The 16,290-nt window shown below is 36.9% G+C and overlaps 1 protein-coding gene across 1 annotated transcript in view; it reads left to right on the forward strand.

Annotated features, from left to right (window-relative positions):
* Nucleotides 1-13,594, forward strand: part of TSPAN14 (tetraspanin 14) — a 39,832-nt gene extending 26,238 nt beyond the window's left edge. Inside the window, exons 4-9 of the mRNA XM_010567847.1 lie at nt 4,539-4,685; nt 5,533-5,703; nt 8,440-8,565; nt 10,201-10,245; nt 10,782-10,901; nt 12,786-13,594. Coding sequence (XP_010566149.1) covers nt 4,539-4,685; nt 5,533-5,703; nt 8,440-8,565; nt 10,201-10,245; nt 10,782-10,901; nt 12,786-12,857 — 681 coding nt within the window. The 3' untranslated portion in view covers nt 12,858-13,594. The remainder of the gene's footprint in view (nt 1-4,538; nt 4,686-5,532; nt 5,704-8,439; nt 8,566-10,200; nt 10,246-10,781; nt 10,902-12,785) is intronic.
* Nucleotides 13,595-16,290: the final 2,696 nt, after the last annotated feature.

The raw sequence follows: 16,290 nt of genomic DNA on the forward strand, positions 1-16,290 counted from the left end.
GATTCCTCCACTTTTTGGAAGCAAAAGAGTTTTATGATGATCTTAATGCTGAGGTATTTATTCTCTTCCCTGTTCCCTATGTGCATGTTCACATTCTCACAACTAGATTAGTGATATCACTGATATATAGTAAGCAGCCTACCTCCACACACCAAATGCATTTACCTCCTATTCTGTTGTTATAAAAGGATTTTTTCCCAGCCCTTTAGGGAGAGTGTTCAACTTGTCTTGAATTTGTATTCTTTTATGTTCAGACATTATCTTCTGTTCTGTAAAGAAGCACATAGGATCTGCGTGGTTGGAAATGACTAGGTCATGACTACCTCCATTTGCCAAATGGACTTTGTGGTACACTGAAGTTACTAAAAAGCAAAGACAGACTCTTTCTGTCTTTATTTCTTAAATTTTGCCTGCACTATTTCTGCTTTCTCTACTATCTTGCAAGTAAGTGCTTCAAAGCTTTTCCTGTGGTTTTGAACTTCTGAATGGCTCATAGCTCAAAATAACTGTATGTTATTTTTCATGTCTGTTGTTCTGTGCTATGTGGACAGTCTTTCATACTAGTGCCATTTTTCAGCCATAGTGCCTGTATGGATCTGTCTGTTACCAGATAAACATCTTGGTGAACAATAGATAGGAAGTAAGAAAAAAACATTCCAGAAACTGTGCTGCAGTGGTAAACCCAAAGATAAAGTACAGGTGGTGGAAGAGTTTTGAACATCCTCTCTAAGTGCAATGTGAAGTACATTGGGTCCCTTTAAGTTCTTTGTTTTTTCTTGTCTTTTTCTACTAGGACTACACTTCAGATTGATTCCTAAGCAGTGTTTTTTTTTCCTGGATATAAATTCTGTGCATCTTCTAGCTGATAATATATCGAAATGAGAATGTTGATTTGTGAGAAATGTTGAAAATACTATATGTAAAAATGATACCCATCCTGATTTGTGTTACCTTTTTGAGTCAAATCCAGTCTTTAACTGGCATGTCTAATTGGCCTATACTTAGATCTTTTAAGTGGGTTTTGTTATGCTGAACAGTCATGTAAAAGTTAAATTGCATAAAATTTTAAAAGTCTATACAATAAAAAATGGATAGATGTTAATATCTGTCACCCAAGAGATATTGCAGAAATCACTAAGAGAAAGTGAATTGTAATAAACTGTTAATAGAAGCAAGGTGAATAACACTAAGCCCTCTCATCAGGAAGGCAGTTTTTATTGGTAAAACCATTTCAAGAAGGACACAAAAGAAGATCTGGGAAACTAGAGGCTAGTCAGCCTAACTTCATTCTAGCAAGTTCATGGCTAATCACAAACGGAGAGGGAGCAGTATACTTCAAAGCAGGACTGTTACTTAGAGGGACTTCAAGAGCATGGAGAAATGGGTTGACAGGAATGTTATGAAAGTTTATTTAAAAAAAAAAAAGGCAAAGGCAAAATCCTGTGCATGAGATGGAGTAACCCCATGCATCAATATGGGCTTGGGGTTGAATGGCTAGAAAGCAGGTTTGTGAGGTAAAACCTTAGGCACCTGTTGATCAGTAAGTTGAGTTTCAGGTGTGCCCTCATGTCAAGGCCAACAGCATACTGGGCTATATTAGCACCAATGTGGCCAGTGGTTGAGGGGAGGAGCTTCTTCCAACAATATTCATCACACTTGAGGCTGTATCTGGAGTACCATGTCCAGTTTGGGGCTCACTCTGTCAGACAGGTCTTTTCCAACTTTAACTTATTCTATGATTAAGTGTACTTATTCCTTAGTCTGCTGATATTTGTTTGTGTGTGTACACAGAGGTATGTAAACTGTCTAAAGGTATGTGCATATAACTTGTGTTATAATCAGTGGCAGTGTGATATTGTGACAATCAACATCCAGTTTACAGAACTTGATTGTAAGAAATCAACTCTGTCCTTGTCACATGTATTTTGTAGTTTCCATAGTAGTGCATCTCAAAACAGTAACTGGTTTGGCACTTGTTAATGGGTGGTATTAGAGATTTTTTTAAAGACAATCCATGTTTGCCCTCTGCCAACACTTCAGTTGAGATGGTGACATAATGCTTACAAACATTAAAAGAAAGTGGAAAACAAGTTAAGCATGTACAGTTGAACTCTTAATTCACTGTTCTAAGTGACTGAAAGAAAAACTTAAAGGCTGAGTTTTATTCTTGGATTTTGTGACACTGACTTCAGGTATCGGACTTCATTTCTGTATACCTGTAGAGAATCTAGGTGCTCTTGTAAAGGGCAGCCTGTGCTTCAAAGAGCTTTTACTACCATCCTGCAGATGGTACAAGCAGAAGAATCCTTAGAGAGATGAGTAAGGTAGAATGAGGTAGTCCCCTGAATTAATGCTTGTTTGCATCCTTCCTTCAGGATTTTTCACTTAACACCTTTTGTTAGGCAAAAAAACCCCTACAACCTTCTTATCAAAAGAGAACACTGTAAACATCAAATGTGAATGTGAAGAAACTGTTGTGAACCAGCAACATCTGAGGGTGAATAATAGAACCCAATTCCTGCCAACTTTTCTTCATAACATGCTTTGATCAGAGGACGTTTTCTTCCAAAAGATGTTGCTTGAGCAAGTGAGATTGTCTGAAAAAAAGCTTGAGTTAGGGTGTGGGAAGGAGATGGCTGGAAATAGTTGTGAAAGTTTCAACATCCTGGTCACACAGTGTTTGGTTTCATAGTGTATTGCTTCTATAAAGACACTGAATTAGCCTAGCTGATCTTGGCATGTCTTCCTTGATTGTGGGGTCTGAGCCAAGGTTTGATTAGGTGGGACTCTCATAATTAACCCAGTAGACCAAATTTGATAGATATGAGGTCTTACAGTTTGTAAGAATGGAAATGCGTCACTGGTGACACTAAACTAGAAAAGTCTTTGCTTCCCAAGACTTTCTGAAAGCTTGGAAATCTATGAACTGTGACCACTTTTTAATAGGCTGTTTCAACTGTTAGTCACCAGCTATTGCAAGGCAATTCCGAGTTCTACATTTCAATTATTTTTTTTCTTTTCATCCCTTCAACCAGTTTTGGCAAAAACAACTCTATTGCTGTTGCCAAATTAACAGCTCTAAAAAGATCTGTTATGGAACACATGAAAGATGATGAACTCCTGTGTATCACTATAGTATTGTTAATCAGTGTCTTTTCAGCAGCTGATGAAGTTTTTTCATGTGCACATTTTCTTCTAATTTTGTATTTTGAAGATATTTTTGTTAAGTAAGCATTTAAATACGAAGTGATACCGATTTTTCCAAGGTGTCCTCTTAGGATGTATATTCTTTGTACTTAACTCTAGCACAAACACTTGAGTAGCAAGATGAGAATTTACATTCCTGTGACAGAATTAGACTCCTTATATGAATTACTTTACGAGTCTCTCTGATATGTTTCTCTTACACTAAATGTAGTTAGCTTGAGAATATACTTTATAAAGAAAAAACCAAGATATAGTAAACATGTAATTATGGGATATTGTACTGTGTTGATTTTTCTCTGTTTCAAATCGAAAATATTTCCTTATTAAAATGTTCTGTGTATTGCTGGTGAGTGTTTGATGAACACTCAGACTATCGCAAGGCTGCCTGGATGTCCCTACAAATTGGTCTTGCTAACTTTAAGAGTTTCAGCTGTTGGTCCTTTCTGTCTTATGCACGTTGCATCTTTTTCTTATGCATTACATGAGAAGCTTGTGTTACATGTACTTGATGGAATTTTAATGGTAGCAGGTACATAAACTTGATTTCTTTAAAACCTAATCTAGAAATGATAAGGACTTCACTGTGTTAGCATTACATTTACATAGACTTAGAAATTCTCTCCTAAGATCTAGGCAGACAGGCTTAATAGGTAAGATTATTGTCAAGGTAAGTTGTACCTCTGGATGGTTAACAAAAAAGAAAGTATTGCTGCTAAATTAGGCAAATTGGAAGTATCTTGTGTGGAATAATTAACTTCCTTTGGTGTAAGAATTTTATCTGGGCTGAAAGGAGAATATTTAGACTATACTTCTGTATTTTTACAAGATTTTGGAGGAGCATTTGTAAGACTATTCAGCACTAGGAGGGGTACAACTAAAATGTTGAGAGGAAAAATCTGCTTCCCTTGAAAACCAAAGCAAGATTTTGTTCCCCTCCCTTAAAATGTCACCCCAACCTGCTTTGTCGTTAAAAGTCTCTTCCTTGAAACTAAGTGAATAGTCAGTGATAGTATTGAGCTTTTGGCACCATCTTGTGGAAGCTTGTTTGGCAAATAGACCTACGAGAATGTAATCCGAGAAGTTGACTGCATTGGATTTTACTTATTAAAAGAATGAATAGCTATGCCTTTGCATTTGGGTGAAGAAAATTGGTATTGTCAGTAACCATTTTACAGCAAGACTTTTCCATGTGGGTTGCTGTTGGCAAACTCAGGGGTTTGTAACCAATTCATTTGGCATCATGTGGAATCATGGACATCCAGAAGGAATTTTAAATGAAAAACATGCTTATAGTTGTCACCTTTTTCTGTTATCCTGTTTTTCTCTTTCAGGGTGTATTGTCTGATCTGACGAAGGTGACTGGTCTTCATGGTCTGGACCCAGTGGTGCTTGTCTTAGTGGTGGGAATAGTGATGTTTACTTTGGGATTTGCTGGTTGTGTAGGAGCACTGAGAGAAAACATCTGCCTTCTGAAGTTTGTAAGTAACATCATTATATGAGTGGATTATTATGCATTTGAAAGCTGGGAATGATGGGTGAAGAACTAGTAGCAAACCCAGATAATTAGTTTATAGAATTTGGTTTGTTACAATGTATATGGTAAACTTACTCCCCTGACTGAGTAAAGGTATTAAAAGCAGTGTAGGCTCAAACCTATGTATATTTTTCCCCTTCCTGGAAAACGTTTCTTCCCTTATTCTGCTATACAGTGATTTTCTAGAATGTATACCAGAATCTAACATTGTGTATGTAATATCACAAAACAAGATGTTTTGGAACATATTTAGTCAGATAGGAATTACTGAGAGGAGATGGTGTAGTGGCTTAGGGAGAACAAAATTCCTTAAAAACTTCTTCTAAATGTTTGGTGGACAAAACTTTGGGACTTCAGAGACTGATGTGAAATCTGTTAAACAGTTGCTTTTATACTGAGGCTTCTTCTTTGCTTTAGATCTGTAAACAGTTAAGCTGGACAAAAGAATTATAAAACTGGAAACAATTCAAGAAGTAACATCAAGACTACTTTAGCCCTGTGTTTTGCAGATTCAGATTTATTAATATTTTCACTGCTGTGTGTAATGACTGTGGTATGGTGCTGATTTTACTGTCAAGTTCAGGTGACCAAAACAAAAAGATAACTCTATCTCTTGGGGTTTCTTTACATTGTATTCTCATTTAACAGGCTGTGTTCTCACGGTATCTGTACTGAATGATAATTTTAAGCTAATTCTCTGTGTCTGCTTCTGGTGGAGTTAGAGTAGGGATGCATTCAAAGTGAATGGATATTTTCTAATTTGGGACTTTTTTTATTATTATTTTTTACAGTTCTGTGGAGCAATTGTGTTTATATTCCTGCTGGAGCTGGCAGTGGCAGTTCTGGCTTTTCTGTTCCAGGACTGGGTGAGGGACAGGGTCAAGGAATTCTTTGAGAATAACATTAAATCCTACCGAGACGATATTGACCTCCAGAACCTCATTGATTCGCTACAAAAAATTGTAAGTTCATATCCTGTCACTTCTTTCATGTGTTCTAGGAGAATATGTAGATTTGGAAGTTTTCCTTTTTGTTACAGATTTATCATATTCTGTAGCTAATAGTGCCATGTTACAGATGTGCTGTTTTGTTCTTTCTGCATTGAAAGCATCAGGGAGGCAAGATATTCTGAGATACAGTGCTGTTCTAACTGTGAATGTGGAAGCTCTGCCAAGCATCCATCTGTCTTTTGATCCTCTTGACTTGTTCCCCTGTTCTGATCAGTGTTGCACCAGTTTAAGTGAGAAGTGAGCAACAAAAAAACTTTTTATCTTGAAAAAATTGTGCAATGCAACTGCTAGTCTGCACTCTTATATTAGGAGGTGCTCCAGTCTTGTACAGGGATGCAGCACAGGGCCTTTGGTCTTCTGAGATGCACCTCATCTTGAAGCAAATGAGGGTTTTTATTAACTGGGAAAGGCTAGTCTCTAAGCAGGCAGTTGTCAAGGAAGGTTGAAACAATTTTACGCTCCTGTGGTCCTAAAATCTTCAGTTACCAGAAGACAGTGATGTACACCGGGAGATGACGAGACCTATGCTAGTAAGGGCCTGGTGACTTTCATTCAATCAGCTGCTTTTGTAATCATGCCCAGGAAACAACCAGTGAGGGTGACTTTTCTGATTTTTACTTATTTGTGTGTGGTTAAAAAAAAATATATATATGGAGAGAAACAGAGTATGTATTTGAGTACTTCATGAAGAGGTAAAATGGTTGTCTCCTTTATTCCCCCTCCCCCATCCCTCCCTATATGAAAGAAGGTTCGTTTTGTCTGTCTTCCATCTTTTAGAAGATCATGTTTAGAAATCTGTGCTTACAGCTCAGTGTGATAGCAAACGACGTTTTAGAGTGGATACCAGTTTGGTCAGCTGTGTATTACCAGCAGCTTACCCATCCCATTATTTTCATTCACTCTTGTGTGCATTGGTATGGAAGCATCCTCTGACTAAGCTGCCTGGATGGATTTCAGTGCTGTTTTGCTTTAGCTTTTGGTGCTAAGGGTACCTTTTTTGTAAGGTAGGATGACTGCTGGCCATGACCAACACCAGTAATTGTCTCAGTGTTGTCCACTCTGTTGTTGTTCTTTCTGTTTATCTAGTTTCAGTGCAGTCAGCCTGGTTAATACACTAAGCTGATTTACAGTTGAACTCCAGTTAAATATTTTTCAATGAAAAGAAAAGGCTGAGCTTACTAAAAGGACTTCACTAGCCAGATTAACAAGTTAATAAACATGAAAAAGGAAAGACCAGAAAAATCTCTGAAGCAGCCTGTCATTGATCCATACCTGAAAATACTGTGGAAGGAGGGGAAGTGGATACAATCTGGATTAGCAAGTGTAGTTTTTCAAGGGTTGAACAACAAGGTGCAGCACCGTGTTCAAATGCCTTTCTGAAGCCCATCTTCTAAGGAGCCATGCTCCTTATGCTGACTTGCTCTGTTCTCAGTGTGTGCCTTGGGACCCAGATAGCTTTTTGTAGGCAGCTCCTTGCTCTGGCTAATTATGTTACTTTCAGGCCTGTAAGTGACCTTATAGTCTCTACCTTACTAAGGTAGATTAGCATGTTTAGTGGTTGTATGGCTTTTTGCAAAGCTGTAGAAGTGTGAGGGAGAAAGGACTAGAAAGACAAATAAGAGGTTCTCTTGCTTTCTTCATGGTAAATGTATTGGTGACCTAAAATAATTTTTTCTTGGTGTTTTTTCTATTCTGACTATTCTGTTCAGCTCTTTAGTCATATTTTCTGTGAAAACTGTATTGTAAACAATTCTGCTCTGTTCACATCAGTGTCTGTCACAACTTGATAACTTCTGAATCCATTTACTGACTTTGAGTTTCAGTGGTCTTGCAGACAGTAGTTAGGTTAATACAAGTTTTGTGAAGATGGGCAGTGGGCAGAGGAGAGATGTTAGAGATATCCCAAGAGGATGGAACTTCATGAGGTACCAGGAAAATCTGTGTGATGGTATAGCATTTCAAGTACTAAATTACAGAGAGAGATATGTGCCCTTAAATATCCAGGCCAGTAAACTGCAAAACATAAATTAATAAGAAACTAGCTTTCATTACTTCCAGGAATTGAACATTGTTTGAAATGTTGGGTTTTCACAAACCTGCAATTATGGTAATTACATTACACTGTTCAGGTGAAGACACTTCTGTGAAATACTTCTAGAGTTGAGTGATCTTTGAGCTAGTGAGACTTTACCAGTTTGGGTATGGAAACCTTCTTATTTAAAACAAAGGAAGTAGAGTCACAAATGTTTGGATCCACTTTTTACTGTAAACAAGGAGAAGAAAACTTGTTGATTCATGAAGATTTAAGGATGAAGTCACAAATTTATCATAGTTTTTCTAGTTTTGGAAATAACAGGGTACAAAGCATTTGTATAAACTATTTTGTTGCACCATTTATGGATATGCACTGATTGCATCTAGCAATTGCATCTAAAGTGATAATTTTTATGATTTTGCTTGTCACACTGACACCTATTTCCAGGAGCAGTATGCCGAATGTATTGCTTTGATTTCATAGAGCCATGGTATTGATTACTCATTTTTTTTTTACTCTGATGTTGCCATTGATTCTGCACAGCCTTAGAGAAAGTGAAGATGATGAACAAATGTTATTCCAGAAAGTAAATTCAGTGGATAAATTGTCTCTAAAATACCCCTAAATGCTAACTGTTTGTTTATCTGTTGTAGAACCATTGCTGTGGTGCCCAAGGTCCAGATGACTGGGACTTTAACATATACTTTAACTGCAGCAGTGAAAGCAAAAGTCGTGAGAAGTGCGGTGTTCCTTTTTCCTGTTGTATACCTGATCCTGCTGTAAGTTGTTTCCTGGCTTTGTATTGCTCTGATGTTGTTGGAGAGGTATGAAAGGAAGTACTTCCTGAATGAGGTGTGATGACTAGGACTTTAAAAGGTATTCTAAATGATCAAAAAATTACTCTTGTGCAGATAAACTCTTTTCATGTTTCTGTTCCATCCTTTTTAAGATTCCAAATGTGGCAACCTGTTATACAGCTGAAAATGTATTGTCACCAGGAATTCAAGCTATTTTTGTATGGCTTGAGTCCGCAAGTATTGGTGCCTGATGATTTTTTTTTTTATTCCCAGTACACCGTTTCCTTGAATTTCTGGCATCTGTTATCTAGCTTGTAAGGACCCGAGAGCACTGTCTAAGCTGTGTGTTTGTCCCAGTTAGAATTAATGTTGCACCACCCCTCCACCAGACAAGTAGGAGTAACTCCATTTGCTGATTGTTTATCAGCAACTAGTAAAGTGCTCATGTACAAACTCAGTTTAAAGCATTTGAATCAGTTCTTTGGTTTTGGCAAGATTTAGGTGCTTATTGGTTAGATCTGTTTACTAAACTTGAGGAATCTGACCCTTTCAGTGGAAGTGAAAATGTGGAGGTAGGAACTAACATATAATTTTTCATAGCATTAGTCGGAGTAGTTACAGCTCAAAGTCAGTCCAGCAATCCTTGTGCAGAGCAGATAGCCATTAGCAGGTTATACTTTTGTCTTGAAAATCAGCCAAGGAAAGACTGTCAGGGAAATATTCCATGTTCAGATTCCGCAGTAATTATTTTCTATTTCAATTTGGAGCAGTACTATTCCACTGCAACTCTTTCTGTTGCTGCATTTAAGGAGGCATAAGTATGTTTAAATCTTTTTGATATGAGATTCTGTTCCTAATATTTCAATTTATAACACTATGCATTGTGTCAATTATGCTATAATTGTGTAATACATCTGTTTTCATAAGTCTTATACAGAGAAAACAAAAAATGTCTTAAAAGGAATGTCTTTGCATCTTTCGAGATAAATACTTTCATTGGGTTGTGTGGGGTTGTGATCTGGAAGGTATTTATCATCCTCCTACTTGGGACCTGCAGCTGGAGTGTTTTGTATTCACGACTAGGTGTATCTTGGAGCTGTGTTATGTGTGAGACTTTGAACTATCAACTGAGGGGTCTCAAGTAGCTTGCAGCTACTTCTTTTAACTGATTGGGATAGCAAGTTGTATACCACTTGAAATGATGGAGTTTTAAGGCATATTTCTCCACTGCAGGTGTAAATAAATCACCCTGGTACCTTTCTTGTTACATCAGTGTTATGTGAAATAGCTATCATGAAATCCAGATGTCTTATTGGTATGCTGGCAGTACAGTTGCTGTGCTTCATGTTAAAAAGTCCTTCCTAGTTCAAAGCCAAGTGATAGAAGAAGCTGGGATTTCTCAGGGAGGATGTTTTCCTGGTAGTATACACCTCTGCTTTGTCATTACTTTTCTTGTGTTCTGCTAGTGCTTTGCTCATTTTCACTAAAAATGCTTCTTAAAATGGCTGGTTCTGACAATCCTGATTTGTTTGTCTGATCTAAAAACCAGAAAAACTTCCTGTGAACAGAAGTGAGTAGAATTCAATTGATTTATTTTAAATCTTTTTTGCTTTGCAGCAAAAAGTTGTGAATACACAGTGTGGCTATGATGTCAGAAAGAAGGTAAGGTGCTGGGATCTTGCTGTCTGTCATAATCTGTGCTTGCATAGGCAAAACTATAAAAACAGTGGAAATGCTCATAGATATGTCAGGTTAAAATTCTGGGAACTAATCAGCTGTGCTAAGTCATACTACAAGTAGAGAGTGGTAGAGATTTTCCTTTGTTTAAAGTAAACTTGTACTGTGGGAGGGTGGAGGAAACAAGTGATGGAACAGGGAAAGGGAAAGGTGTGTTTCAAAAAGGGGTAGGACTTGCATTTCAAGTGTGCATGTCAATTATTAGTTATAATAGTCTAACTCTGAATCCTATTATCTGCTAATTCTAATGTATTGTAGTAACAGGATTTGCAGGAAGATACTAACATCGGTGTCTGATGTTCCCTGATTTAATCTGGGCATATATGTTATTTCTGGAATCTGGTTAAAAACATTACTGCATAAGTGACAAATCATTAATTTAGCTATACCATGTGGTTGACTGATCTTAAAATAAACTTGAGCAGAAAAGTAATACTCTTATTCTTCCTCTCCACTTTCAGAGCAAGAGTCAATGGGATGATCAGATTTTTGTCAAAGGATGTATTCTTGCTCTGGAAGCTTGGTTACCCCGAAATATCTACATTGTTGCAGGTGTCTTCATAGCTATCTCACTGCTCCAGGTTAGCTGTTTTTGTTATGCTACTTCAAATAAAGTTTCAAGTTTGCAGATATAGACCTGCTGAAGGTACAAGTAGTTATAGAGAGAGGTAAATATTTTGACACTGGATTTTTTCAGGTATGAGAATAATAGGGGAAAAAAAATATGGGGATGAAGACTTAGAATGAAAATATCTGGTATCAACTAATTTAATTCTCTTGAAATTGTTCCTCAAAGCCATGAAGGTCATTATAAAAATACACTAGAATTATAATACATACAGTATATGATGATTGTGATATATATTGTTACATATATTATTATTATATAAAATAATGTGATACAATAATATTTCTTACATTTCAATGTGCTGTGAGGGCGGGGAGATCTTCTGGTCATCTACTCCAGTAGATCTAAACTACAGCCTTCTATCACAAATGTGAAATGACTAAAATACAATTCTGTCCTCATGTTAAGATTATCGCTCAGCTGGCTGTAAGTGACATGTAGCATACTGCTCAAAAAAAGTTGAGAACGGAAGAGCAGGGAAATTGGTGAACAGGTTGCGAATGTGATATTAGCAGAAACAGGTGAAGGAGTTGGTGTGACTTCTTCCGGTACTTTGTCAGTACTTTGTACATCAAAGAAAAAGAACCCAAATTCTCAGGAAAACATATCAGATTACTTCTTTCGAGGTGGATCCTACTTTCACTGTGGCAGTTGTTTACACTTACCTAAATTTCTTCACTATGGTACTGCTTCACTTCAGTGGGAAATAACAGACTTTTAAATCTACTACCATTTAACTGAAAAATAGTTGAGCATAGAGTGCTGGCAAAATACCTTTTCCCAGCCATGGCAAGACTGCCCTATGTTGCTTGGGTTTTGATATTTTATCACCATCTAATGATAGTGCTTCCGTGGCTTTGAGAGATGCTGTCCCTGAGGACAACACCTTCAGTTAGGAGGATGTTCAAGATAGGAAGTCTAATCTTTTGGCAGTGTGTTGACCGACAATAACTTGATGTTTTTGTTCTTATTCATGTCTTGAGTATCTGTGAAACCACTTTCAGAGTCACTTGTTTTTTCAAATTGTGTCAGTCTTGTGCATTAAACTATTTCATGGTGGGACAGAGTTAGACATAATCTGACTACTTCTAAAACAAATCTTTCAGCTTTTCCAAAACTTCACCCCAGTCTTCTGGTTTTTTTCCTAAGAATGTTTCAGGAAATGTGCTGAGTTATGAATTTATCTTCAGTTTGCAAGGGAAGATTTCCCTGAGAACTTGAGTAAATGTTAAAATTTCAAATTTAAATGTCTTGGAATAGTCTGGGACTTTTCTCACCACTGTTTGTGACAAGAATTTCATTTTAGTACAGGTAATTGTACATTCTATGTGTATTTTAAAAAATTGATGAGAAAATTGGCTGGATTATCCAAAGTTGTGGAATGAATGAAAATGCCTGATTTGTAACTTTAGCAATAGGTAAGGGTGAGTGTTATAAGACTCAAACGTGGCTAAGTGGATTTCTTCCAGCTCTAGGGCATCTAGAAGCTTATTATTTTGAATGCTTCTGAAGTGTTACATGAAAACATCTTTTTCTCATGAGTTTTATTTCTTGCAAGATTCTGCTGCCTTTATTACTTTTTAGTAATAGCCATGCTTTGATGGATGATCCTGGCTATGGAATGGTACGTGAACATGCAAACACTTTATGAATGCGTGTCTTTATTCACGAGTAGTTGCACTGACATCAGTACAGTGTAATAGGGACACAGAAGAAGTAGGTTCCCATTCTGCAATAATAACTCATCATAATAGGCTCTAATTTTTAGAAACATCTTGCAGACTAGTACATTACAAGCTTTTCATCTCACAAATCGTTTGTGTTTTTGTCTTTTTAGATTTTTGGGATTTTCCTAGCCAGGACATTGATTTCTGATATTGAAGCTGTAAAGGCAGGTAATGCCTTCTGAATATAAAAGCAGACGTGTTGCAAAAAAGTATGTTTTACGGTTATTGGTTGGACGTGAAGGTGGAAGAAATGAACAGACTATGAAATACTCCTGTTATTAAAAGCCTTATGTGGATTTTACCCTGCTCATGCTTTTTGTTAGAAGCTGGTACAAAAAAAAAACCAAACCCTCCGAACACACACCTGTCTACCTTTTTTCTAACAAGACAACTCGGTGCACCAGCATTGATCTCTGAGGAAGAAATGGGATTTCCCAAGACAGCAGAACAGATTTTAAAGATCGTAGCAAGGAGAGATGAAACTGCTGTAAACTTTCCTTGAAGGATTACTGTGAAGACTGTTCTATTTTCACTCCCAACTGTCACCAGTCTCAAAATGTAATCTTTTCAGAAGGCGTGCTGATTGCTTCAGAATCTTGAAATGTTTTTAATCTCTACAGTAGACGTGTGCAGTCATTTTTTGGCAAAATACCCAGCAACCATAATCGTCATGGTATTGGAAATTGGGAAAAAGTCATAAATTGTCTAGTTCTTTAATTGATTTTCAGTTGTGCAGAAGTAGGGATATTTGTTTGACTGGGAATAATGTAGATGTCTCGGGAGCAGGAACTTGTGCTCAGCATCAGAGCTTGAGTAACCCATGTTTCAAAATGCAAGCCTTTTCTCAAGAGGGGAAAAGTCTGACTATCTGTAGCATTATATGTTAGAAATCTCCATTTCGGGCAAGGGAGTGTGAATCCCTGATGCTGTTTCCTGTCTGAAAAAAATGTAAATATTCTTTATTTATAGAAGAAAAAACTCTTTAAAAATGCTTAGCTTTTTATTATCAGTAATATCTTTAAAAAGTGCTGTCTGCAGAAATTTCAAAATACAGCTTGTTTAAGTAGGTAGCAAGCATACTATGTTAGCTGTTGATGGTTTTTGCCTTTCCTCCAGTTTCTCTCTCAACTGCTATATTGAACTTCACAAGTCCCAACTGCTAATATCAGGACTGATGAAAAACATTTAAATTCAGTATTGATGCCTACTGAAATCTGTTTTTTTAATGAGGAAATACACATCTAATGAAAGATTCAAGTTGTTGAATTTTTAAATCTTCTGTAAAGCTGTTGAATCATCAGTTCTGCTTGTATTCTGATACGTGGTTCAAATGCCAGTCACAATATGGTGAACCAGAATGATTTCTTCACAGCAATTTTCTGCATCAAACAGAACTACTCCTGCTGAATTAATTTTATTTTTATCAGAAGAAAACTAAACTCTCTTCTTCCTGTCTTCCCCTCCTGGGGTTCAGTAAATGGATCTGTAGTTCAGTAAGAGTTCCAGTCTTCTCTAAAAGACTTTGGCATAGTATTTTTAGCTTTAAGACAGAAGTATGTGACTGAACTTCTTGGAAGTAGCTGTAGCTGTCAGTTTTACTGTGGGCCATATAACTAACATTGTTTACTGCTTCCAGTGACACCAGTTTTTTCAGGGAGAGCAGGTTTATTTACAGTGCCTAACATAGTGTAAATTTTAGAAAAGTATATATTTTTATAATGATATTTTACTACATGTAGTCTGCCTGAAGGATTTAATACTTGTATTTCCAAAGTATATGGCTTTCTTAGGAAGCCAAACTTAAATCTCTCTAATGTCCTTTTTTTCTATTGTGCATGTATTAACGAACATTTCACTGGCAAAAGCTGATCAACAGTAAGAATCTTTGTATCTCTATTGATTGTCCAGACATCCTTCTAGCTTTTAATCTGTGAAGCACTTCACAGACAATGATGTACTTCTCATGTGTACTTCACTTCAGCTTTCATAGTTCTTTTTCTGGCCAGTGATTGAGACACTACAGGAAAAGGAAGCTTGTCTAAGGATGGCTGACTTCCTTACAGGAGCAGAGAACAGTCTGCTATTACTCATCTGAAAACCTGAAAGTAAAATTGCTAGAAGTGCACTGTGATTTTTTTTTTTAAATTTTTTTATTTTTTTAGCTTTGATATACAGCAAAGAAAACAATAGCAGTAGACCATTGAGGGGAGAGAAAGAGGCATTTCTTCTGTAGACCCTTGAATCTGAGGTCTGTATTACTTATTTGTTGACTCTAGTCCATTAGGAGCAGCCAAAAATTTACTGCTGTTACTGCTGTTTTGCAAGCAGCAAAGCAGTGTCCAGCAACATTTGCTTTAAACTCTGGTGCTTGAAACTTTACAATGCCTCATCAACCAACTTACTCTGTTAAGGTTATGTGTAATAATCTGATGTATGAAAAATTGGAGAAGGATGCTTTCTACTTGTAACTTTTTATTCATAAAACATTGCATTGAGAATTGTATCTAGGGAGTATGTTTCCCTTTGCAGCTTTTTGACACAGAAAGCTCCTAATGCTGCGAAGTAATTTCAGCAGTTGGTGAAAGTCATCATGGTATCAAAGATATCTGTGGAGTTCGTGCACTGAAACTAGCTGCTGACAAGAGCCAGTGTCATGGAGCAGGATTCCAGTGTCTGCAAATCTTGCCAAGTTACCTGAAGACAAATGAATACTTGGTTTCTTTTTGAACTACTGTTTGTATGTAAAATAGAATTTAATTGAAGTGTTGTCTTTCCACGGTTTATTCTGATTGGCTTTGGCCTTTTTAACACCAGCTTTGTATCAATGCTCCAGTTATTTGGAACTGAATTCAAGACATCAAATTCAACCTATTTGAGGATCTTTAAATTCATGGATTGATTTGTTTTCACTGTGGATAAACTTCTCTGTACTTATTCAGTATCACTTTTAAAACTCTGGGGCTCTAGGCTGGTTTACCCCTAGACATTTTGAAGTGCACCCCTATTGGTGGTATGCATGGCTAGTGTAATTTCAGACTTGGAATGGGAATACTTTCTTACCACTTTCTACTTAGTTATATTTAGCACCTTTTCTGTGGACCTGCAGCGACTTCATGGCTAAACATATAGGTTATGGTTTAAAAAGTCTTGTCATCAAAAGCAGTTAGGTGTGAGCCTGCCTCTAAAGCCTTGAAGGAGAAGCAATTCAATGATCTCACAACAAGAGAGGCTTTATAAATTGTTGATGTTGAGATTTCAGTGGTTGGATTTGGAACAACTCCACAAACACTACAATGGAGACAAGGTTTTTAATGAAGATGTCAAATATGAGATCAGACTTGAATAACTAGACTGAGAGAAGGAAACTTTTCAGTCTGATCACTTTTATTTCTCAGAAATGGGCACAATTTATTTCTGTGAAGCAATGTATTTATTTGCCTGTATGTTTGACAGTGCAGCTGCCCTTTTGTTTCTATTATTATACCTGCATTTGGACACAGTTTCCCTGCATGTGAAGAGGAGGATGAATATAAGTACTGAAAAAAGTGCAGTGACAAAAGGAGCTTCGGTTGCCTCCTGAAAACCTGAATATTTCTTCCTGAAGGGTCTTTAGTT

This window comes from Haliaeetus leucocephalus, unplaced genomic scaffold, assembly GCF_000737465.1.
Source record: "Haliaeetus leucocephalus isolate CR32 unplaced genomic scaffold, Haliaeetus_leucocephalus-4.0 Scaffold229, whole genome shotgun sequence".
Lineage (NCBI taxonomy): Eukaryota > Metazoa > Chordata > Aves > Accipitriformes > Accipitridae > Haliaeetus > Haliaeetus leucocephalus.